This window comes from Quercus robur, chromosome 4 (assembly GCF_932294415.1).
Source record: "Quercus robur chromosome 4, dhQueRobu3.1, whole genome shotgun sequence".
Classification (NCBI taxonomy): Eukaryota; Viridiplantae; Streptophyta; class Magnoliopsida; order Fagales; family Fagaceae; genus Quercus; species Quercus robur.
Window position 1 is genome coordinate 25,567,399 of NC_065537.1, and position 23,603 is coordinate 25,591,001.

The 23,603-nt window shown below is 31.8% G+C and overlaps 2 protein-coding genes across 2 annotated transcripts; both read left to right on the forward strand.

Moving 5' to 3' along the window:
* Positions 1 to 7,735: 7,735 nt before the first annotated feature.
* LOC126720988 (heavy metal-associated isoprenylated plant protein 46-like) lies at positions 7,736 to 8,749 on the forward strand. Its single transcript, XM_050423931.1, has 3 exons — positions 7,736 to 7,854; positions 7,948 to 8,056; positions 8,167 to 8,749. Exons 1-3 carry the CDS (start codon positions 7,849 to 7,851, stop codon positions 8,439 to 8,441), a joined length of 390 nt encoding a protein of 129 aa, XP_050279888.1. The 5' UTR covers positions 7,736 to 7,848; the 3' UTR covers positions 8,442 to 8,749.
* A 12,545-nt stretch (positions 8,750 to 21,294) lies between these two features.
* Positions 21,295 to 22,246, forward strand: LOC126724401 (heavy metal-associated isoprenylated plant protein 47-like). Its single transcript, XM_050428952.1, has 3 exons — positions 21,295 to 21,363; positions 21,550 to 21,643; positions 21,775 to 22,246. The coding sequence occupies exons 1-3, from the start codon at positions 21,358 to 21,360 to the stop codon at positions 22,047 to 22,049; spliced, it is 375 nt and encodes a 124-aa protein (XP_050284909.1). The 5' UTR covers positions 21,295 to 21,357; the 3' UTR covers positions 22,050 to 22,246.
* The last annotated feature ends 1,357 nt before the right edge of the window (positions 22,247 to 23,603 follow it).

The window sequence follows — 23,603 nt, forward strand, 5'->3', positions numbered from 1 at the left end:
GTGTATCAGGTTTTGCAGGTTTTGATGTTTTTAGCTTCTTTGGTTTAATGGAAGTTTCTCCCTTTTGAAAGTTAGGACCACCTACACCCTCCCTCAAACAAGCAGAACGATCGACATCAATCTCGTCTCCAGATAAGATTTTTGATAATTGATAACATACGATACAAAAAAGTGGAAAAGAGAAAACAACATTTTTGTTTTAAGAATGATAAGCACTAGTACCAGCCAGTCATGAAACTTTTAGTAGAACATTAGTTGGAGCAGATCTAGGATTTTTCGTTACTGTTTTTCCTTTTTCTTTCTTTATTTATTTTTTTAAAATTATTTTGTCTGTATATCTCAGTTTGTTAGCTGTTAACATGTATTAGGGTATGTGGGTTTTAGACCCACCTTGTTTACTTGTATAGCACACTTACTTGTATTATACACTCTGCCTCCTATATAAAGGCATTTATGTATATTCTATTACTTCAGAAATACAATACAATCATTTAGTATTTCTAACATGGTATCAGAGTCACCTTTCTGCGGCCATGGTTTTCTGTCTTTACGGTACATTTAAGAGCAATCTATGTCTTTCTCGGTGTTTTTTTCGCTGCATTCATCTTCTTTGACCTCTTACTGCTGCCGTCAAAACTCTCCGGTATAGTCAAGCCACCATTAGAAGTCGTATTAACACTGCAAGACCATTGCCTTCCTCAAACTACCGTCACAGAGCCAAACTTCATTCAAGGGATCTTCTCAACCTTATCAAATCTCAAGATTTCATCAAGTTTCCATCTTGAGTTTGAGAGGGGGTGTTAGAGATATATTAGTCCATTAGCATAGGCCCAAGCCTAATTCTACTTTGTGTGCAAGCCAAATCTCCTACTTATACTAGAAGTCAATTAGTCTAGGGTTTATTCTGCTATATATACACATGTTATGATTTATTATAACACAGGATTTGTACTACAGTCTAATATATTATTGATATAACCCTTTAGGGTTTCCTCCGTGGATGTAGGCCGTTAGGCTGAATCACGTAACTCTCGTATGTTACTGTATTCTATACTTTATGTTTTTGCTTCTGCATCTATACTAGCATATTCAACATGGTGTATCAATGCTAATATTTAACATTTAGTATTTCTAACATTGGCAAATAACCCTTTATAAATTTAATTAATGACGGAAAATGAATCATTTTAAGTTTATAAAAAATTCATTCTTATACATTATGGTTGTGTCAAGCGTAGTTTTTTTCTTTTACTGATTTTTTTTTCTTTTCATTTTTCTTGATAGTTATAATGGGGAGAGGAATTTAAAACTCGGATATCTCTGATTCTCTGTAATATACAGTAGAAAATGTCAACCAAGCAACAAAGTTGTTGGTTATAACAAACATAGTAATTATTAAATCGAGATCGACCCAAAAAATTGGACCAATGAATTAGTGCCCAGATTCATAGAGCGGTTTGAGTCTTTAAGTGAACCGATTAAGTATATGATTGGAGTAAACATAATCAAACCCAATGGATTCTTTGTAACCCGTTCATTTATGATGGGTTCTTTTAAAACCCATGTGTATTTTTATGTACTCCAAATCAATATTTATCTATTTCTTAAAATTATTTTTTTATAAATAGTTTGTCATTTTGGTCATTAGATAAAAGAAAAAAAAATATTATATATATTAAGGAAAGAAATCAAGGAATATAATATATTCCATATTTATTTGTAATTTTTTTTCATAACTATATCTTTTAATTAATATAAATAATTATAAAGAAAATTAAAAATCAAAAAATAGTTTAAACTATTTTAATTTGAAAGACTCTTTACGTAACATTCTTTCTCTATTTGAATTATTTATGCTTTTTCTCGACCTTCTTGACATATGTCTAATTATTCTTTCCGATTAAGTTGTATCTTTTAATTATATATTTTATTAATAAGTGAAATGCAATATTCTTTTATGAATTTTTAACTAGGTATTTGAATATTGAAACTATATTTATATACTGTAATTTATGGATTCGATCACTACAAACTTTTGTAGAAAAAATTGTTGAGCTATTTATGTTAACTAATACAAAAAAGTGCTAAATAAGTAATACTGTATATTTTGTTACATGCTTATATCTTTTATTTTGAAATTTTATGTAACTGTCTTTTTATTTTTTAAAAATGATCTACCAATTTTCTTTTTCATGCTTTTAGATATTTTTGTTGATTTTTTATTTATTTATAATAATTTCAATTATTTTTCATGTTTTATCAATATTTTTATTGAATATACATAATTTTTATTTAAAATTTTAATAACTACGACATATCCTCTCTCTCTCTCTCTCTCTCCCTCCTTATTTTTAGTATGTACTAAAATAGTTTACTCTACATGAAACTCTATTATAAAAATTTCAAAGAGCTTAAAAGTAGTACTCCATTAGCATTCTAATTCCAAAATTTTCAAAAATATAGATGAATTTTTGTTATTTATTTTAAAGCATATTAATAATCCATTATGATTTTTAGATTTTACAAATATGCGATCATACACCAATATGCTTTTTCCACAAAGTTTTTAAGTAGTTTTTTCCCTTTCATCTTTCTGTCTTTTTTTTTTTTTTTTAGTTATATAATTGAAATATGTTCTTTATTTTACATATAATTATTTATTTACCCAGTTTGATCATATGATACTAATTAGTAATATCTTTCATCCATCAAGAATCTTGTTATTTAGTGGCATGACATTCTCTTTTTTAATAGGAGAACCATAATTTGAATCTTCCTTTCTCCATTGTTGTAATTATTAAATTATTAAATTTATATATAAAAAAGCTTTCTTTGATTATAAAATTTGTAAATGTTATATAATAAAATGTGTAGTATCTCTCATTTTATTTTCTTTTAACCCACTCCTCACTTTTTCTCTTTCATGCCCTTGGTGGCTCCCCTTCCTTCTCAGCCCACCAGGTTCTCTCTTTCATCATCATAGCTCATACTTTTTTCAGATTCTGTACCAATAAATCTAGAATCACAAAGTAAGTTACAACTTTTGTCAAAACTATCTTATATGGATAAATATGAGTAGTTAAGAAAAAGTGATAACTTCATATAAAAGTGAGAGACATTCAATTATAGTTTATTATATAAAATAGTTGTGACAAAGTGTAGTAAAGTTTGTGGTCTTAGCACCATCCATTTCGGATAGATATGCTATGCAGTAATTTTTTTCCCGGAAAATACCTGTATCTGCCATCCTGAGCTATGTCAACGCTGGCACGCAATAAAACAGTTCTGAGTGGAAATCAGCAATAGAGGCGTGAGGCGTTTTTGAAAATGCATTTTCCAGGTTGCTGCGAGAAAACGTGTGTTTCTTTTTCATTATTTTTTTGCTTGCAGCCAAATTGGACCATAATGGCATTTTGTTTTGTGTTTTCAATTAAACGAACTTGCTTAAGCTGAAAACAATGTACCTAAGCACCTAATTAAGAAAACGAAGAATTATTTTATGTGTCCAGGCATCATGAATGGGATGTCTCATATATCGCATTCCATTCCATGCATATACATATAGATTGCATGCATGAGATATGCACCAATACCTTCTCAACCAATTGCTAGGAGACTGGGATTCCATCATGACTTTTCCTGCACTTTTCTTTCTCTTTAGAAGTTTTCCAATGTATTGACATTGATGGGACCCACCCTAACATCTAGTGCTACTATTGAATACTATTTCATTGGTTTATTTTTCCTGTCATGTTAATTTTCTCCGATAAAAGAATTTGGATTCGAATCCTTCAACCCACTTATATTATTGTAATGAAAAAGATTGATTGATATTTCTTTGGTTGCAAATAACTTGAAGATTTATTTTTATCCGAGGGTAAAAGTTACAGAGGTTTCTTTTTGTTTTAAAATTAAAAATTAAAAATTAAATTATTAGTATAAAAGGTTTTTAGAAAAGGAAATATATGTACATATTAATAGGCACAACAAAAGTTTACAATATTTTCATGACAATTTTATGAAGTTAGTTTTTATTGTGTCCGTTACCAAAAGATTGACCCCAAAAAGAGCATTGCATTTACGTGAATGAGAACCTGCATTATTGCTCGAGATTTATCAAGAAGCATGTTGAAATCTACAAATCTCTGAAAAGACAAGATTAAAACAATTTCCAATCAATCAAAAGGGTCTTTAAGGGAACATAAAAAAGTGGCTTTTAACTTGGAGCAATGGATTAGACGATGCATGGCCATGGATGCTTTGAACTCGGAATGTCCCACTACAAAGAAGTCCACATTTCCGTGCTGACTGGGGAATTTGTACAAGTCACGCACGATGGACCCAATTGTTTGGCTATACTTGGAACTTGTCTATATTAGCTTACTCTGGTCTTCGGTAATAATCAAGAATTTCCTATATTCCTTTGTGAGGCGTCAATTCACCATCATTCTAATTAGCACCGTGCACAAGACGGGTTGAGCACGTTGATACCAATATTAAATATTCCTAACTAACTTGGTATTGGTATTTGATGGGTTGGGAAAATTCAAAGGGTTTTAGTTTAGAAAAAATACTTTTTGAAACTTTTTAAAGGAAAAGAAAAAATTAATTGATTTTTTTTTTTTATAGTTTTGTTTTAATTTATATTTTATATGAAAGTAGTATTAAAATTTTTCTAAAAACATCCACTAACAAATGTCTTAGGGTCATCTCTTAATGAGATTCGTGCCTTAATTATTTCCATTTGTTAGCAAAGTTGTGAGAGTTGTTTTTCAAGTGATTCAAAAAAATAGGTCGATGAAGTATTGTAGTAGTGGTGCAGGAGGCTCAAAGGGCTACTTATTTTGATATAGTGTTATTTAATTTTACAGGGCAGTTATATTTTTGGCCAATTGTATTTTCCAACTCCATTCAATTTTAGGTGCTGTTTCAAAGTGGTTTTTCTTAGTTTGGTACCCATTCCAAGCAACTCTAAGCACTGACACATACTAAACAAACTCACACGCGGGTAATCTTCTAATTCTGAAATCACTACTAAACTATTCTTTGAAAAAGCACACAAGTTCTTCTAAGAATTTGAGTCAAATGTAGAATAGTTTATTCCATGTGGGTATTTATATTTCAATCCTACAAGCATTACTAAATTTCGTTTCACATTAAGAAAATCCAAAACCAAATCAGACAAGGAAGTCGAGTCAAATTGTAACACTCAGTTTAATGTAAAAAAAGAAAAAAGAAAAAGAAAAAGAAAAGATAATACCATAAATACAACTGTAAGTTGGGTCTTTTTTTAGTTTTGCTGAGTAGACTATAAGTCAAGTCAACTAATGCGGATTGTCTATGTAGTTTCTTGAAAACGACCACATTCAGATATGAATTGAATACTCCAAGTAGGAAAGCAGTCACAAACTCACACATCAGCCACGTATCTCCCTCGTTTGCCTTGCTTTTATCTTTATATTTATATAATTACAATACGATTTTTTTTTTATTTTTTTTAGAATCAATTACAATACGAATGGATGGAACGAAATTAAACCAATATTGACAACTTTTATATTTCTTTTCTTTTCTTTTTTTGGTTGAGATATGGACTACTTAAATTAGTGTACAGTATTTTCTCAAAAATAAAAAATATTAATCAGTAGGATGTTTTTCATTTTCTATCACACCCATTTTATATTTTAAATTTTGTTAGTACCGGTTCAGCCAATGACAAGTTTAGAACAAAATACTAATTTTACAGTCTCAAATAATAATTCTACAGTCTCAAAAAACATTTTTAGAAAATACTTTGTATAAAAAATATAAATAGCAAATATTATTGATGGTAAATAATAAAGTGATATTAGTTGTATGCCTAGATGAGAACCGATAAAGCTTTTTAAAGAAATGCAAAAGCAATCTGCCATTAGCAGCAACCACACAAAAAAAGAAATGCAAAAGCAATTATAAAGTGAGGAAGTTATCTTTTGCAATGGTGCATGGATGATGATGACCTGTGCTATATATATATAATCAAAACTTTAAAAAAATCTAATTAATTTTCAATTTTGTGCCACGTGTCATTCAATTTTTTAATTTTGTGCTAAATGAATTATTGTGTAAAAATTTAAAAGTCAAAATTCAATTAGATTTTAAATTGGATTTTAATTAGAGTCCAATTTTCAGCCACATGTTCATTTAAATTTTTAAATTTTTGTGACAAATGAATTATTGGGTATGAAAATTGAAAAGTCTAAAACCAATTAAATTATAAATCTTTATATAAATATATATGTGTGTGTGTGTAGATAATGAGAAATCATTACATATTTTAGAAATATATGGTTTTGAAAAAGGTGTAAGTTAATATCATATATAATTTGAACTTCTTAAAGAAATTGTATAATTGTAATTGTTTTTAATTGTACATGTGCATATACACGAGAGTACTCACTAGTATATATAGAATAGCTAAGAGATTAGAAAATTATCTTATAGATGGTCTTATAAGTACCAGTGGTTATACTTTCAAATAATAATAATAATAATAATAATGACAATCATGTTTATTTCAAAAATGGAAATCAAATTGTTTTGGAAAGTGAAATCTTGTAGAGGTTGAGCCCAACAACCATATTTTGGGTATGCATAATTTTATATTCCACCAATTACATGATACTATGAGTTTTTTTTTTTTTAATTTAGTTATTAGTACGGAAAGAAAATATAAAATTATGAAAAGTTTTGATTAAATATAGGTTTAAGTTTGATTCTATTCACCACCACGTATCCTTCGTGCAACCACATATCCTTCGTGCAATGATCACTCTACAAGTATAAATATTTGTGGGATATGGAGGTAAGGGCTGAGATTTAAGTCTCCAGGGAGAAGTTTCACACATATATATATATATATAGATTAGGTTAGAGTATAATTTCTATCTTTTATATATATATATATATATATATATAATTTGATTCCATTCAAGACTTTTCATTTAATGTACTAAATTAACTATGCACATAATTTGGAGTACGGAAATTTTAAGTGAAAAGAGGTCATAATTTGGAAGTACACGAATCAAATATCAACCATTTTTTTAGTAATATTAAGATCATTATAAATTTTATTATACTATAAGTGATGTGTTTGACTTTAGTGAGAAAGTGTAATTAAAGTGTGTGTATATGTTTAGTAATTAGTTTGTTTCTCAACAAAAAGAAAAAAAGTTTTGAAGATATGTCAATTTTTAAATAAAAAATAAAAAAGGTAGTTTTGAAGTTCATAACTATTATTTATAGGGTCATGCTAACGAGTGTCCTTAAAACACTCGTTAATAATTCATTTTAGGAAAGTTTTAACATCACTTTTATTGGAAATAAAAAAAACTGTTAAAACATTAATTATTATTTTTTTTTCCATAAAAATTTTTTTTAACTGGATTCTGAACCAATATCCTAAAGGCACTCGTTAACATTTTCCTTATTTATATTGATACTATTTTTTTTTTTTTTTGCTAATATTTAATTTGATACTAATTACATTTATTCTGAGGTCATTTTATAAGAATTTTGTGTTAAAATTGATAATAAAGTAATAATTTTTAATAATCGTACGTTGTGACCATACGCTACCTTGATACATGTAAAGATTTTCATGAAGCCTTTATGACGTTACTTAGGTGTGATCCTCGAGACTTCCAAAAGCCCTGACAACTCTCCGAAGAGACCTATAAATACCATCTCTTGCACCGAAAACAAAAAGAGTTCTCTCTACCCCCATCTTCAATTACCATTCTATCCCACAAGGTGTGAGGCTTTTGGTCCATCCTCGTATATTATTATTTCTAAAAGGCCAAAACCATGAAGGTATGCAAGATGTCTACGCTATTAAAAAATAAATATACTTTCCTATAATTCAAAGTTGCTTCATTTGTGATTATTATTGTTTTGTTTCTTCAGCAAACGGTGGTCCTCCAGGTTACCATGGATGGGCAGAGGTGTTGTTTCCGCATTATGAAAAGCCACCATGCTCGCAAAAAAGCCATGAGGATTGCAGTTGGCCTTTCAGGTAACAAAACCCACGCTGTATTGTATTACAAAATTGTAAGACTACAAACACCACTTGAACCTATTTATTATAGCTGTTAATTAATTTGTTGATGCATGTTATGTTTACAGGAGTGGAATCAGCAACTATAAAAGGGCAAGACAAGGACCAAATAGAGGTAAAAGGCGAGAATATCGATACCGTTAAGCTTGCAACGTTACTAAGGAAGAAAGTAGGGCATGCAAGCATACTTAGCGTTGCAGAAGAGAAGAAAGAAGAGAAGAAAGAAGAGAAAAAAGATGAACTGAAGATACAGTACATGGTTGGGCCTCCTAGTTATGGTTTGCCTCCATACACATGCTATGAGATTCCCAGATATGACACACCCTCTTGCTCCATAATGTAATTTTGTACCAACCATCAGCAAAAGTAACAACAAAGAGGGAGACACTTGAAGGGTTAAACTATACATCTTCTGGTCTTCATGATGAATTCCTTAAATGGATAATTTTCCATTCAGATAAGATAAAAACTTTTCTTGATACCCAAAAAATAACGTAAGTGCTTCCTGAGGTGATGGAGATGCATATTCTACTGTAAATTAACGCTTGGTTTCATTATACATTGTTAATGTTATTTTTCTCTCCTCATAGAGAACTTCAAATTAGTATAATTTTAGTTGTTTCCCGTTTGACAACAGGGAGAATTTAGCCACACTAGAAATTGTAAGTTAAATATTGTTGTTGGTTCTTGTGTTCACAGATTTGTTAAGAGTGAATAATAAAATAATATTAGTGGTGGATTTATTAATAAATTAATAATAACATGCCAATATAATATTTGTGAAATTTATTGTAACATTGCTCGTCTAGATGGTTTGGGCAGACTTTAACACGAACACAAAATTGGACTGATTCAAATAATTCTATGGAAAATGGTTTACTTTCATGACTTCTATGGAAAAGGCCAAAAGACTTCTTCATTGGAAAGTGTTAAAGTCCATCGTACAAAGTAATAATTAAAATATTTGACATTAAATACGAGCAGTCTAAGGGATACTTCAACTCTTAGCAAAAACATAGAGAAATGGTTAAGGCTGTAAAAGAGTTGAGTATTGTCGATTTGTAGATGTTAAACATAATTAGACAATAAATATAAAATGTTCAAACTTTTTTTAAACTTGAACTAAGCCTATAAACTATATTTAAGTTTAAACTTGTCAAAAAATCCAAGAACTTGATCTCGGCTTGACCTAACTTAATTCATTAGTCAAGCCAAGTTCAAACTAAATATCAAGATTTTGAGTTTTAGATATTATGAGCATATTATCATGTTTATATTAAGTATACTATATATCAAACCTATTTGAGTTAGGCATGTGGTTCTCAATTCCCAATTAATTAAAATTTTAGTAAGATATTAGTTTATTTTTCAAGTTCATATCAATCTTATTATTACTAAGCTCATAAATCGACTTACATTTGGCTTTGTTTTTTTTTTTTTTTTACTGAGCCCTATTATTCACAAGTCTGCTTATGAACTTTTTTTTTTTTTTTTTTTTTTTTTTTCGGTTGGGCCCCGTTCATTTTTAAATAAGCCTAAAATTAAGGCTCAAGTTTGACTCATTTATAAACAAGTAAATATGAACGATTTTTTATTTATAAACAACTTTATTCATTTATAGTCATACTTGAAATAACACCTCCAATACTCTAGTGAGTGGTGAAGCTAGAAAACATTTTCAGAGGCCAAAGTTGTACTCTTCATTAAATAAAATATATGCTTGACAACTTATTGAATAGTCCATCTTGACAATTCTTCCATCTTGAGCATCACTTCACATTAAAATATAAAAAAATATCATTGACACAAATAATTTCGTTCACGAAATTTTAATAAATCACTTTCACATTGCATGAAATATATTTTTTATTTTAATTTTGAAACTAAGTATTAAAAATGGAGTTCATAAAAGGTTTGTCAATACCATTTTGTTTTGTTGTTGTTGTTGTTTTTTTTTTTTTTTTTTTTTTTAAATTTAAACTTCTTCTTTTTTTGGTTTCAGTCGCACAGTATGATGTTTATGAAAATAACATTAAAGTTAAATAATTTTAAGTTATAAATTATAATCAACTTAAATTGCACTAACAGATTAATACAAATATATAAAATTATAAAATTTTTGAAGCGGCCAAATAATAATTGACCTTGGGCAATTTGGAGAGGCAGTTGAAATGAGGGGCCCCTAGTCTCCCTCTGCGACTGACTCAGTGTCTGGTAAGATTCCCAGGAATTTCATATAAGGAAACAAAATAAGCCTTGGCATATTTTTCAGTGTCCGCTAAAACACGTTTTTCCAGGGTGACTGTTCCACTAATTGCTAGAGACGAAGATTCAACATAATAAGCCTTGGCATATATGTATCTTATTAAATGATAAATCTCTGACTGTTGGATTTGGATGATTAATTAATTAAGTTGGTCTTTTGCATTCCCTGTAAAATACCAAACCTAGCATTAGTGTTAGTTTGTTTATTTGGGTATGGTGTTAGTACATGCATGAGGTAAATGAAATAGCCTAATTGTGCAAGGTAGATAAATATTACCTATGACACCAGCAGAGCATATGTATAGTTTAAGTAATTATGTTGTCCCATTCCATTTTATTTAGGGTAAAATTTAGTTAGATTTCTCAATAAAATTTAAACACATAGTTATATTTATAGATTTAAAAACCGAATTGTTCAATACACTAAAAAGAAAAGAGGTTCAAAATTTTTGAAGTTGGACCAAGATTCAACTAATTTAGGTTGAATTGTGATGATGTTATAATTAATTAAAATACAAATAAATGTATTAATTTTTTTTTTTTTAAAAAAAGAAAAATTACCAAAATAAATATCCAAAGCAATTGTAAAAAATTTCAAATGAATTATTATAATTTTTATAAATTCAGTAAAAAATAATAAAGTATAAACAAGCATAAAAAAAATGCGTTTAGCAAACTTTCAAATAAAAGCATTTTAATCTTAAATAAAATCATTTTTAATATAATTTTTTATAAATTGCAAATCTAAACTTATATTTACTTGATCCCATCATCCTTACATAATAAATTAGAATAGTTAAAATGATTTGTATTGGGTAATCGTTGTTAATCAAATATTGTTATGTGCTTAGCTTCTTTCCTACTCATCATATAGACCTCGTAACTATTTTAATGGATTGTATGTATTCTATTACTTGATTTAATATAGGAGATCTCGCACGATGTTAATCCCGAGTTAGTAATAAAATAAATTTAAATGTTTTTTTTTTTTTTTTTTTTTTTTATACCAAAGAAACATTCATTAAACAAAAGGAAAGAGTACATAAGTCCAGCTGGTTAACAAGGAAAGAACAAAAAAACAACCAAAGCAATAGTCCAAAAAGCCACCTGGATCATAAAGAGGTGGGGTTTAGCCTACATAGGTGGACAGGAAAACAGGTAGTAATGTAGGCTAAGGCTTAGTTTGGATTGGGCTGAAAACCCAGTGCGTTTGCGTCTGTGTTTTTCCTTTTTTTTTTTTTTTTTTTTTTCACGCGTTTTTTAGACTTGCGGTTATTGTTCATGCACTGTTCAATAAACAGTAGCCGCAAAGTTTGATTTTTCTAACTTTTTTCAGTCAATCAGTACACATCGTGTACTGTTTACGAACCCACAAATTTTACTTTTCAGCAACTTTTTCATTAAAAATGGGTCCTATGGTACTATTCACACATTTAAAAATTATTTTGCTACAGTGTTTTTTAATTTTCAGTTTCAGTTTTCAATTTTCAGCTGTATCCAAACGGACCCTTAGAATTTTCTAAGTCCATGTAGAGATTTTTCTTTTAATTTTATAATAATTAAAAATATGTGCTATAAATTTTGTGCATATTCACTCATTTGTTTAGTATCTAGCAACATAAAATAAAATAAAAAATATGAACTAACACAGCAGATTCTAGAAGAAGCCAACCTTTCTCCACAGCTCAATTATCACACTTAAAAAAAAAAAAAAAAAAAAAAAAAAAAAAAAGAAAAAAAAAGCAAGCAACAAGCACCAGAGAAACCAAATAGCACAAATCAACATCATTAATAGTACGCACTCTTTCTTTATATATGCCAATGGTGTTCTTTCTTTATATATGCCAATGGTGTTTGATGGTTAACAACACCACTTTTAAAAAGATGAAAAAGGAAAAGACCAATGAGATTTCAATGCCCAAGTCCCATAATAGACCCCTAATGACAATGTTTCCAACTATAGTGTCTGAAATTTACAGGGTCTTTTGCCAAAATCTACAAATTTTCCTTAACGCGGTTTAGCTTCACCGTGAAGTTGTTGGAAAACAAGGTTTTGCATCTTATACAAAATATTTAGTGAAAACTAAATTGATATTTAGCTCTAATGGACTTTGGATTTTGAGATTATCTATCAACTCTTGACAAATCCAAAATTGTCATTAATTATATTTAGGCTAAAATGCAAATCACACTTTCTAAGTTTGACTGAAATATTTTCAATCCTGTAACTTTACTTTACTCAATTGAGTATTCTAAGTTTAAAATTTATTTAATTCAAGTCTTTAATCCAATTTTGTTAAAAAATTGCCATTAATAAAAAATATTTTTCTCACATAAAAAAAAAAAAAAAATCTATAAAATTGATAAAAATATTTTATAAATTTTTAAGTGATAATATTTTTCAAAAACTATTTTTTCATTAGTTAATTGCAAAATTAAATTTTTAACGAAATTGGACAAAATTCCTGAATTAAATACATCTTAAACTTAGAGTACTCAATTGAAATAAAGTAAAGTTAGATAAGTGAAATGAATTTTAATCAAATTTAGAGGGTACACTTTGCATTTTAAACCTTGGTCTTTGCCCTCTCCCCCCACCTCACAAGAACTTTGTACTTTTAGAGTGACCATCACCGAGGGAAATATCTGATGTGTACATGTGCTGAAATTTTGAAGATTTTAAGGTCAATTTGAAATTTTCGGAAGCCCAAATTAAGAAAAAAAAAAATACAATATTTGCACTCTGGTGCACATTTTGAAGAGTAAGTTTGGACTTTGAAGTTAGTCTTTCTTTGAGTAACGCACACTTCCACTCTAATTAAGCTTTATTAATAAAATCATATTTCAAGACTTTATTATCTAACCAATTAACCTATGGCGTAGGTGAAATTCTAAAACTAAACTGGCCAATCTAATCTACTCGAGAGAGAGAGAGCTTCGGCCTATGCAAAGCCCACAATCTCTTGCAAATTTTTGTGGGTGCTTTCTAGTCAAGCAAGTAAGTTGGTACTGATGATTAAAAAAAAAAAAAAAGAGTGAGTATGGTAATACTATGCACTTGTTTTCACTGTTCACCTAATTTCACTTTCTTTTTTCTCTTTAAGGAAATGAGTTTTTGTAGTTTTTGTTTTCTTTCCCTAGAATATAAAAAATTAATTTTGAAACCTAAAAAAAGAAAAAAAAAAAAAAAAAAAATCACACACCTTAAATGAAAAGTTTTTATTTTTTTTACGAGATATTTTAATGACAATGGCTTCACATATTGTCAGCATTTAATTTTTAAACTATTAACTTTCTTTTTCTTTTTTCTTTTTTCCGATAATTTGATAGTTAATTGAACAATTAAGTATTAATTATCCTCACTTGTGTCAATTCATGATCATTGCATTATAATTCAATCAAGATTCAACTATAATCAAGCTCTAAATATGACTTTGAAATAAAATATTTCCTTGCCATTGTGTGCTCTGATTTCGTTTGACATTATTTTTTGAGAAATGCTATGTCTACAACATTTCTACAACATTTTTACAACAAATCCTAAGTGGCAAGTTGTTACTGATTGTTTTTGTTGGGGCAAAAAAGTAATCTTAGTGTTAGTTTTAAATTTGAACCAATAACAACTAACCACCCATGATTTGTTGTAAAAATATTGTAAAAATGTTGTAGACGTAGCATCTCTCTTATTTTTTATTTGAATTTAGATTTCATTTTGTTTCCTTTTGCTTCGTGATGTGATTTCATGTTTCCTTGTGTGCGTTTTATTTGTTTCAAATAAATGTATGATTAGGATAGGACTCCCTTAATAATTGCCTTATTTAAAATGGTATGATAAGACAAATGGATGCCAACCCACTCAGTTGGGCACGTTTGGGCACAAAAATCATAATACCTTCCGAAGCCTGTATACTAACTCCAAACTGATAGTTTGGCTCATTAGACCTTTTTATAGAGGTCAATGTTCGTCTTTATAGCCCACTCGAATGATGTCATATGCTCGAGCAACCATGTCTTAGAACGGGCCGCCCACAAGTACAATTTAATTTTTCAAGACAATTATATATTAGTTTTAGTTCCTAGTATTTGATAAGATATATTATTTTTATTTTTATTATAATTCAAGGTTATTTATGTTATTAAATAAATTGAATTTCTTACATCAATTAGAACATAGAACAATAAGACAATATCAAAATAATTAATGTGGTCGACCAACTTCAAACTCACATCCACAAATATAGCACTAACCAAAATCCACTATCAACTTTATCCTTTATCGTTTCTCAAAAAAAAAAAAAAAAAAACTTTATCCTTTATCGTTTCTAAAAAAAAAAAAAAAAAAAAAAAAAAACCTTTATCCTTTATCCTTTATCCTTTATTTATTGGATGTGAAATTTTTTTTTTTTGAGAGAATTTTTTGAGTAGACTATAAAAGTTAGCGGACTATCCAGCTATTAGCTGGTAATGTAGACAAGGATATATGGTCTCCGTAGTTTCTTGAAAATGACCATATCCGCACACTACATTCACATATGAATACTCCAACTGGGAAACCTCACACATCACTGTAGCCACGTATCTCCCTTGTTTGCATTGCTTTTGCTTTTGCTTTTATCTATAAACTAGGCTCAGCCGAGGAGTCGTTCGTCCCTTGTCTGCAAAGGCCGTTAAAAGATTTATGTTAGTCCGAGGAGACATGCAACCAAACCAACAAGTTTAAAATAAAAAAGGAAAAAGAGGGGGAGGAGCTTGAAACCAAAGTCCTCCCCACGGAATCTAGTTCTACGACACCCCACCTGGCTTTCCCGCCCTAGTCGGACAGTGAGGGCCATCATACCATGGCTCGGAGATGATCAAATGGTCGTCCTTCAAGCCTTTGCTGGACTTCGGAAGGCAGGATATCAACCTCACTTCGTCAGTCCTAGACTTTAGATAGTATGTGTCGCCGAGCTTATGGCATTCATAAAGATGAACCACGTCGTGCCATGAGAGGCCGAGGTTCATCTGATCATTCAGGGTTTCGACACACCCCAGGATCCGGAACAGATTAGCGGTGCATTGATGGGGGGCCAATCTATGACCACGTAGGTAATCCCTAGTTATTCTCCCCATTGGAATAGTCATTCCTCCTTCCACGAAGGCTATCATTGGAATTGCGACTTCTCCTGTTCTCCGTTTAAGCAAAATGTCCTCTAGATGACAGTACTCTAAACCTACCTCCGGTGGGATACGATACTTCGCCCTGAAGCCCGCCATACCGGCCGGAGAATCTACCATTTTCTCAAGCCTACCCATCCCCTCTAATCCTAAAAACAACTTGAAGGCAGTACGATTAATGAAGAATAATGGAGAAGAAGCGCGCACTTACGGGTAAGAGGCTTGAAGGAGTCTTCAAGAGAATGGCAGCGGAAGTAAGAACGGACTGAAGGAATAAGCTCTGAGAAGTTCTGAATATTGGAATGCTCGTCAAAAGTGAGAGACGAACGCCCTCAAAGCCTATTATACTCGGTAGAAGTTGAACAGACGCACTCGCGTCTAAGGCACGTGAAGCGCTGTCCACCGTAGATCCTGCCTCCAATCGTTGGATTGGGCGAGTGTAAAACCTCGAAAGCTGCGGTTACTTTCCCCTGGGCCATTAACTGCCCACAGCATTAATGAGGCACGTAAAGGCGTGCTTTCCCCCCCCCCCCCCTACACGTGTGAAGCAGTGGTTCACCCCGAGCCGTCTAGTGAGCATCAAAATCCCGCCTTTTCTCCTCAGACCCAGAAAAAGGCAGGCATTTTGAGGGGCTATTGTGGGGGGTAAAATTTGTCAGCTGATGTTGGGCCATAGTACATGTACCAAGCCCAGCCACGATAAGAAGAAAAGGCATGGGCGTAGGATATCCCATCCCAACCATGATGGGCCGGGCCTGCTTAGGGGCGTCCGAGGAGGAGTACCTCCTCGGACTCGCCAAGTGAGTGTCAAATTCGCACTCCATACCTGGCGAAAGGTCACCCAATACGAAGGAATAGTGCGTGACGTTTAGGAAGGGGGGCAACCACAGCTGCCGCATTAAATGCCAAGGAACTACTTTTCCAACCGCATTAATGTGGAAGGGACAGGAACGCAGAATCATCTTGGCCAGTGCAACTCACAGAAAAGAGGAAGGATGACCTATGGGACAGGTACTCAAGTAGAGGGTCAGATGGTTGACAAGTGTAGGGTCATGATCTTAGGGAGGATGCCATATAAGAGAAGGAAATCCCCATGGAAAGGGGATCGCAAGCAGAAAGAAGAAAAAGAGAAAGAAAGAGAGAGGAGATAGAAGTAGAAGAAACAGCCCCAGGGACCGTTATTCCAAAAAGTTTGAAGGAATATCCTTACATCCAACTGGTTGCATGGCTTGATCATAACTACGTTTCCTCTATCAAAGACCTAGTTCTGTAACCTACTCTCTACAAATTCATTGTTGAGGGACTTTTGGGCCAGAACCACCTGCCTGTTGGGCCTGAGCCCCAAAACTGCCCCCCTACAATGGGCATTTGTGTGAAGAAAAAACCTCTGAAATTCCATAGCTAATAAAAGAAATTCTCTCCAATCTCTTTTTATAGAGAGAGGGGTTTGTGCGTGTTTTTATACATCCTTCATAGTTGTATTATCACGAAGTAGGTCCAATGGATTTAGATTGGTACTACTGATTCCCAAAGCATGAGTGTTTAATGTGTTATTAATTTCATCTCACTGGCTTCTGCACATGATAGCAAAATTAAAAATAATTAGATTGTACACGTGTATAGTAAAATTGGACTCCAATTTCAAATTCTAATTGAACAATTGGAATGATAATATATGATAGTAACAACAATAGGAAAATTCAAATAAAATTTCAAATTAAATTGTAACAATCTGAATAAAAAATTCTAGTAGAAAGACAGGGAGGAGTGATCCACTCCAAGAAGGCAACCAAACTTGCGTAAATATAGAATAATAAATCTCTCTCCGAAAAATTTACATTATTCATAACATTTACCTTCACTGAACATTTTAAAAACATAGTGACTCACATCTGTCATCCAGACATCTACAGCCGGATCCTCTCCAATTCGCGTGAGATTCCATTGATCACTAAGTTCCTTTGCAGCCTGCAAAAAGTATCATCCATCGTTCCACAGCAGTGCTTTCTTCATTGTTATAGGTGCCAAATTTGAACAAAAAGCCAAATATAAGGACAGTGAATTTTAGGCATAATGTGCATCTAATCACATATTAGCAATTTATAACAAATGTAAAGATGCAAACTTTTTAAGTAAATAGTAAACAAAACTTAGTGTCAGAACCAAGAAGAAAGCACTTTAATCCGAAACTAAGTGCAAATGTAAAAATGCAAACTTTGTAAGCAATTTATAACAAAGATGCAAACTCTGGCTTTGCTATCTTTTTGAAAATTATGCAATGTACCCAAACCAAGTTCTTATCACCAATATTAATCTCTTTGGTTTTCACGTTTGACTACAAAATCAAGAAAAAACTTAATTAGCACAATAACTCCCTTGACCCGATACATAGAAGTGGTTTTAATGAGAATGAGTTCACATACATTTAGCCACATGATGCAAAATTCAACTTCAATTTCAGATTCTAGACACATGGCACAAAATTAGAGTTCTAATTTGAAATTCAATTTCACACTCTCTCTGCTTCACCTATTATTTTATATATAGATAATTACAATACGAATTGATGGAGCGAAATTAAACCAATAATGAATGAGAAATGAAATTTCAAAATTTTATTTTTTACCTTTAGAAATAATTAAACCAATAATATATGAGAAACGGACCATTTTTATTTTTGCTTTTAGAAATAATTAAACGAAGAATGAATGAGAAATGGACTACTTTTTTTCCCCATTTTAGAAATGGGCTAGTTAAATTAGTATTCAATAGATGTTTTTCATTTGGAAAGTGAAAGTGCTCTCTATAGGAAAATGAAAATGGAAATACAAATTGTAGTGGAAAGTGAAAAGTTCTCTCTCTCTCTCTCTCTCTCTCTCTCTCTCTCTCTCTCTCTCTCTCTCTCTGGAATAAAAAATCCTCTAACCCATGAGTTCCTTGTTGTTTGCGGAAAACTATTAGCCTAAATGCGTACTCCCCCCTCTCATATGAATGGTGGGTCCAACCATGAATTTAATTAGTAGAACCCACCATTCATATAAGAAAAATGAGTACGCATTTATAGTTGTTAGGACATATGTGATTCACTTGTTAGGAACATATGTCACTATTTTATATAATTGACTAATCGTTTGACAAAACGCATTTTACTTGTATTTAGGTAGATCTAGGATGTGTTTAATACTTTAAGAAACTGTGTTTCAAGATCAAGTGTTAAAGCCATAAAAGTCTGTCCAAAATTCAAGCTGAAAAGTGCAAGTTCATTAAAACTCGATAGCTAGTTATCTATCGATCTTGAAGAGCTGTTCCAGCCCCGTGGCTCAACAGCAGCTCGACAGACAGGCATCTGTTGAGGTTTATGAAAAACAGAATTTCAGTTCTGTTTTGACTCTAATCCGTGATTATGTATTTGGGCCTTCTTTTCTCATAACCCTAGACATATAAAAAGATTATTTTAAAGGCCGTCAAAGGTGACACAAGTTGCACAAGTGTTGAGCAAAGTTTGTTCAAGCAAATTGTGACCGGAGACAAAATTTTCCCTAGTTCATCATTCTGGTGAAAAAGTTGCTGTATTTGTTTACCGTAGGGTTTTGTAATCAAGCATCTTCTTGATCTTCATCGTTGGGATGAATTGAAGAACTTTGAAGCCAACAACCTTTTCTAGTTGGTAATTGAAGTCGTGTATTAGGATTCGCACAATTGGTTAGTCACGTACTGAGAGCCGTGCATTACAAGAAGAGATTGTCACTACAGAACAAGTCCAATTGGATATTGGGGTAAATGTTCAACTGTAAATTGGTATAAAATACTGAGATTCCTTTACTTGTAATTGTTTGTTGTGATAGTAGTGGATTCTTGGGAGTGATGACCTTAAAATTACCTAGTGGGGTTTTTGCCTTATTGGTTTTCCCCATTTGTAAACAAATTACCGTGTCAATTTATTTTCCGCTGCACTTAGTTTAATTGGTGATTTGTTTGTACTACCATACGTTTGCATGTTAATTTGATTAATTAATAAACTTAGCTAATTAATCAATTAATTCATCACAAGGGGTCAATTTGTTTTTGGCTTATCAATAGTATTTCGAGAGTACATAATAATTTCCCATTATTTGCATTGTAAACTATAGTTATTTAATAAAGAGAGAGAGAGAGAGAGAGAGAGAGAGGAAAAAAAACAATATGACAATTTGTAATTGGTATAACGTAAAGTAAAATACTAATGGGTTTCGGTTAGCTTACTAGTAAAATTCCTAGTCATTTAATAAAAGATCTGGATTTTGAATCTACTTACACAAAAAACTTATCGGTGTTTTAACCCAATAATAAAGAGCAATCATTATAAAATAAACATCATAAATTTTTATTTTAAAAAAAAATCATAAATTGAAATTCTATGATATTATATATATATATATATATATGTGTGTGTGTGTGTGTGAAAAATACTAAAAATGGAATGGAAGATTTTCATACATTAATAAGATTAAGTGTGATTTTATTCACAACTTCCCATTTAATACTACATTAATTATGCACTCATAATTTGGTATACGGAAATCTAAAGGAAGAGTGCTCATAATTTCATATTCATGAATTGAATATTAGTTTTTTTTTTTTTTTTAATGATATTATGTGTGGGGCCCAATAATTTATGGGTCAGGTCCACTTGCTCGTGGGAAGTCAAAGGCCCAAGCCAAAGAAGACTACGGCCCAAGCTCAATAACATAAAACCCAAATGGCCCGGAGATGTTGCCGAGGACAGTTCAGTCCTCGGCAGACCCGAAATTCCACCGAGAAGAGGGGCAAAAACGGTATAGGACCAGACTGGAAAGGAGACCTAAAATATCTTGGGAAAGCTGCCCTCATTACCCTTCCCAGATAAGAATCTGCATCCAGCAGAGCCGGATTCTTCGGCTTTATCAACCACCCCCAGTGATTCTGGGATTAGATTGACGGGACAAATATCAGTCTGGGAAAGGTTGACCCTACACGTGGACGAAGGACAGCGAGCGTCAGCGAGTATAAAAGAGAAAGTAAGTAATCTGGATGGGGGCGAAAAAACAAGGGAGAAAAAAAACCAGGGGCTCCCATTCTACCTTCAGGAGAAAAACTCCATGGGTGAAAACCCCTTAACAATGTATGCACACCACATAAAAAAGAAAAACCCACCGCCGGATAACCGGAGGAAGACCTCCATCCTCCTCGAACTAAGTCCGAGGAGTCCAACCCCTCAGGATGTGACGCAATAGGGCTTAAATGTTCAAATCCAACTCCTTTTTTCTACATGAATTCCTCTAGAAACAGGATCGGACCATCGCCCCGTGATCAAAGGCAAGCCTTTCAAGCCCACTCTCTACAAATCATATTGTGAGGGATCTTTCACGTACAAGTCCAATATCATTATTGGGCCGTTAAAGAAATCGTGTCCCTACATTATGTTTATAACAAATTTTACTAAATCTTATAAGTTGATGTATTAATTTTTAAATAATAAATAAAAAAGTAATTTTGAAGTTTATATGTTGTATTGTTTAGTTTGATACTAATCACAATTATTGTTACATTGTTTTATCACATCTAATATAAAAGTGATAATAATTTTTGAATATACATGTAGTCAGTAATGATAACACGTAACATTGATAGTGATTACGAAAAAAGATCTTCCCTGCCTTTACGTAAGCTATGGTCCTCCTGACTTCCAATAGCCCTCACTAATCTTCCAAAGAGGCCTATAAATAGCAGTATATAGTACACTCTCCTCCACCTTCAATTTCTGTTCTCTCCCACAAGGTGATTGGTTTTTGGTCCATCCCCACATACAAACAAAAACCATGAAGGTATTTGATATACACTACTCTCTCCACATACAATAATTGCAATTGAATAGATATAATATACATATATATGCTAGGAAAGCACTAGTGAATAGTGATAAACTCAACTTTCTATTACAAAATATATGAAAGTGTACGATACAATTTAAAGGCGCCTCATTTGTGATTATAATTATTTTGTTTCTTCAGAAAACTGCGGTCATCCAGGTTTCCATGGATGGGCAGAGGAATGAAGGTGAGAAGGCCCGCAGAAAAGCCATGAAGATTGCAGTTGGCCTTTCAGGTAACAAAGTGACGTTTATATACAATATTACTAATTTTAACAACACTAAAAACACTACTCTTTAACCTACTAATTATAGTTGTAGTACTTAAAAATTGTTTTCCATTTGTTGTTGTATTTGACATTTTCAGGGGTGGAATCATTAGCTTTGAAAGGGCAAAACAGGGACGAAATAGAGGTAAAAGGAGATAGTATTGATACTGTTAAACTTGTAACGTTGCTAAGGAAGAAAGTAGGGCATGCAAGCATAGTAAGCGTTGCAGAAGACAAGAAAGAAGAGAAAGAAGAAGAGAAAAAAGATGAGAAGAAAGATGAACCGAAGATACAGTGGCCTCATGGACCCCCCTACGTATTCTATGAGATTAGAGACCCCTCTTATGACACAAATGTTTGCTCCATCATGTAATTTTGTATCAACCGGTGGAAATAACCACAAAGAGGGAGACAGTTTGAACCGTTAAAATATACATCTTCTCCGGGTCTTCATGATAAATTTCCATTTAGATAAGATTAAATTTCTTTTAAGTACGTACCCAAAAAACAAAATAAATAAATAAATCCTCAATGCTTCTTGAGCTGATGGAGATGTATTCTAGTATTAAATCAGAGCTTGGTTTCAATATAAATCGTGGGTGTGCGTTAGTTTTCCGTCCCAATAGAGAACAACTTGAAATTTATTTTTAGTTGTTTCCCATTTGACAAGAAGGAAAATTTGGATAGTGTTTGCAATGAATATTGGGAGAATGCATTCCAACAAAATAGATTTTACAAAATGTATCATGCTTGAATATATTTTCCTTAAATTTTGAATTTTGAATTATATATGTTGAAAATTTTATTAAAAACTAATTACAATGAATGGAATTTTGTTTGATTTGAAGAAGTGTAAAATGCATTTTCTGTAGAAATGTTAATTTGACACCTGCACAAACGAATTCAAAAATAAATCATTTTGACAATTTTCATTATTAAAAGAACAAGTTACATTAATGTATTTTTTAATTAGGTAGTTTTTTACATAAACAAACTTTTTAATTCAAATATATATATATATAGAGAGAGAGAGAGGACAAAGTTTGGCTACATATTTAGCTATAGCATTAGGTTACAAGACTGCAACTTTTTAATATTTTGAAAATCTAATCGTTAAATCATATATTATCTGTACATGTCAAATTTTGTGTCAATTGGATGTTATTTATTATATGATCTATAAACTTTTTTTTTTTTTTTGCATAATTTTAGACTACAAAAACTTATAATTTAAACAATCGATTGATGACATACATATTGATTTTTGATTTGTTAAAATTTTTTCAAGCATGGAAGATATAAGAATATAATGTAATTTAATTGTAAATTTGTCAAAATTCACATCAAACAAAAAGTTATTTAGTGAAATTGTAGTTTTATGCTATGTACAACCAAGTTTGTAACAAAACTTTTTCCTTCAAAATATTATATTAACAATTTCTACACAAATTTTTTCTTTCCACAATTTGTTTTACTCTCCCCTTTATTTCACGTTTGATTCCCCCCTCCCAATTAATTCCAACCAGTCATTCAACCCAATCCTCATTCCACTGTTTCTCTACTTTATTTCCTAACTAGAATCCCAGTCCCCACTCCCCTTTTTCTCTCAAAAACTTTCATTCATCACCACAATCCTCACGCCCACCAATTCTGCCATTCTAGCTAGGTCTTCATTCTTTGAGCTCTTCCTGCTTGATTCGTTGAAGTGTAGGGAATTTAATCAAAATCCCAACCTGTGAAAAAAAAAAACAAATAGAGAAAACACACGCCAAAGAAAACAATCACATGCACAAGACAATATTTACGTGGTTCGGCAATTTGCCTACGTCCACGGAGTTGCAGGGATTTCACTATTATCAGGGAAAATACAATAATGCACAAGAACACTCTCAAGAAACCCAATTCCCAATTACACCCTAGCACTCTC

Excerpts from the sequence above, each read along its gene's own strand:
- LOC126720988 (XM_050423931.1), top strand. Across the intron at positions 8,057-8,166 it reads GATTGCAGTTGGCCTTTCAG|GAGTGGAATCAGCAACTATA; the intron begins GTAACAAAACCC and ends TTATGTTTACAG.
- LOC126724401 (XM_050428952.1), top strand. Across the intron at positions 21,644-21,774 it reads GATTGCAGTTGGCCTTTCAG|GGGTGGAATCATTAGCTTTG; the intron begins GTAACAAAGTGA and ends TGACATTTTCAG.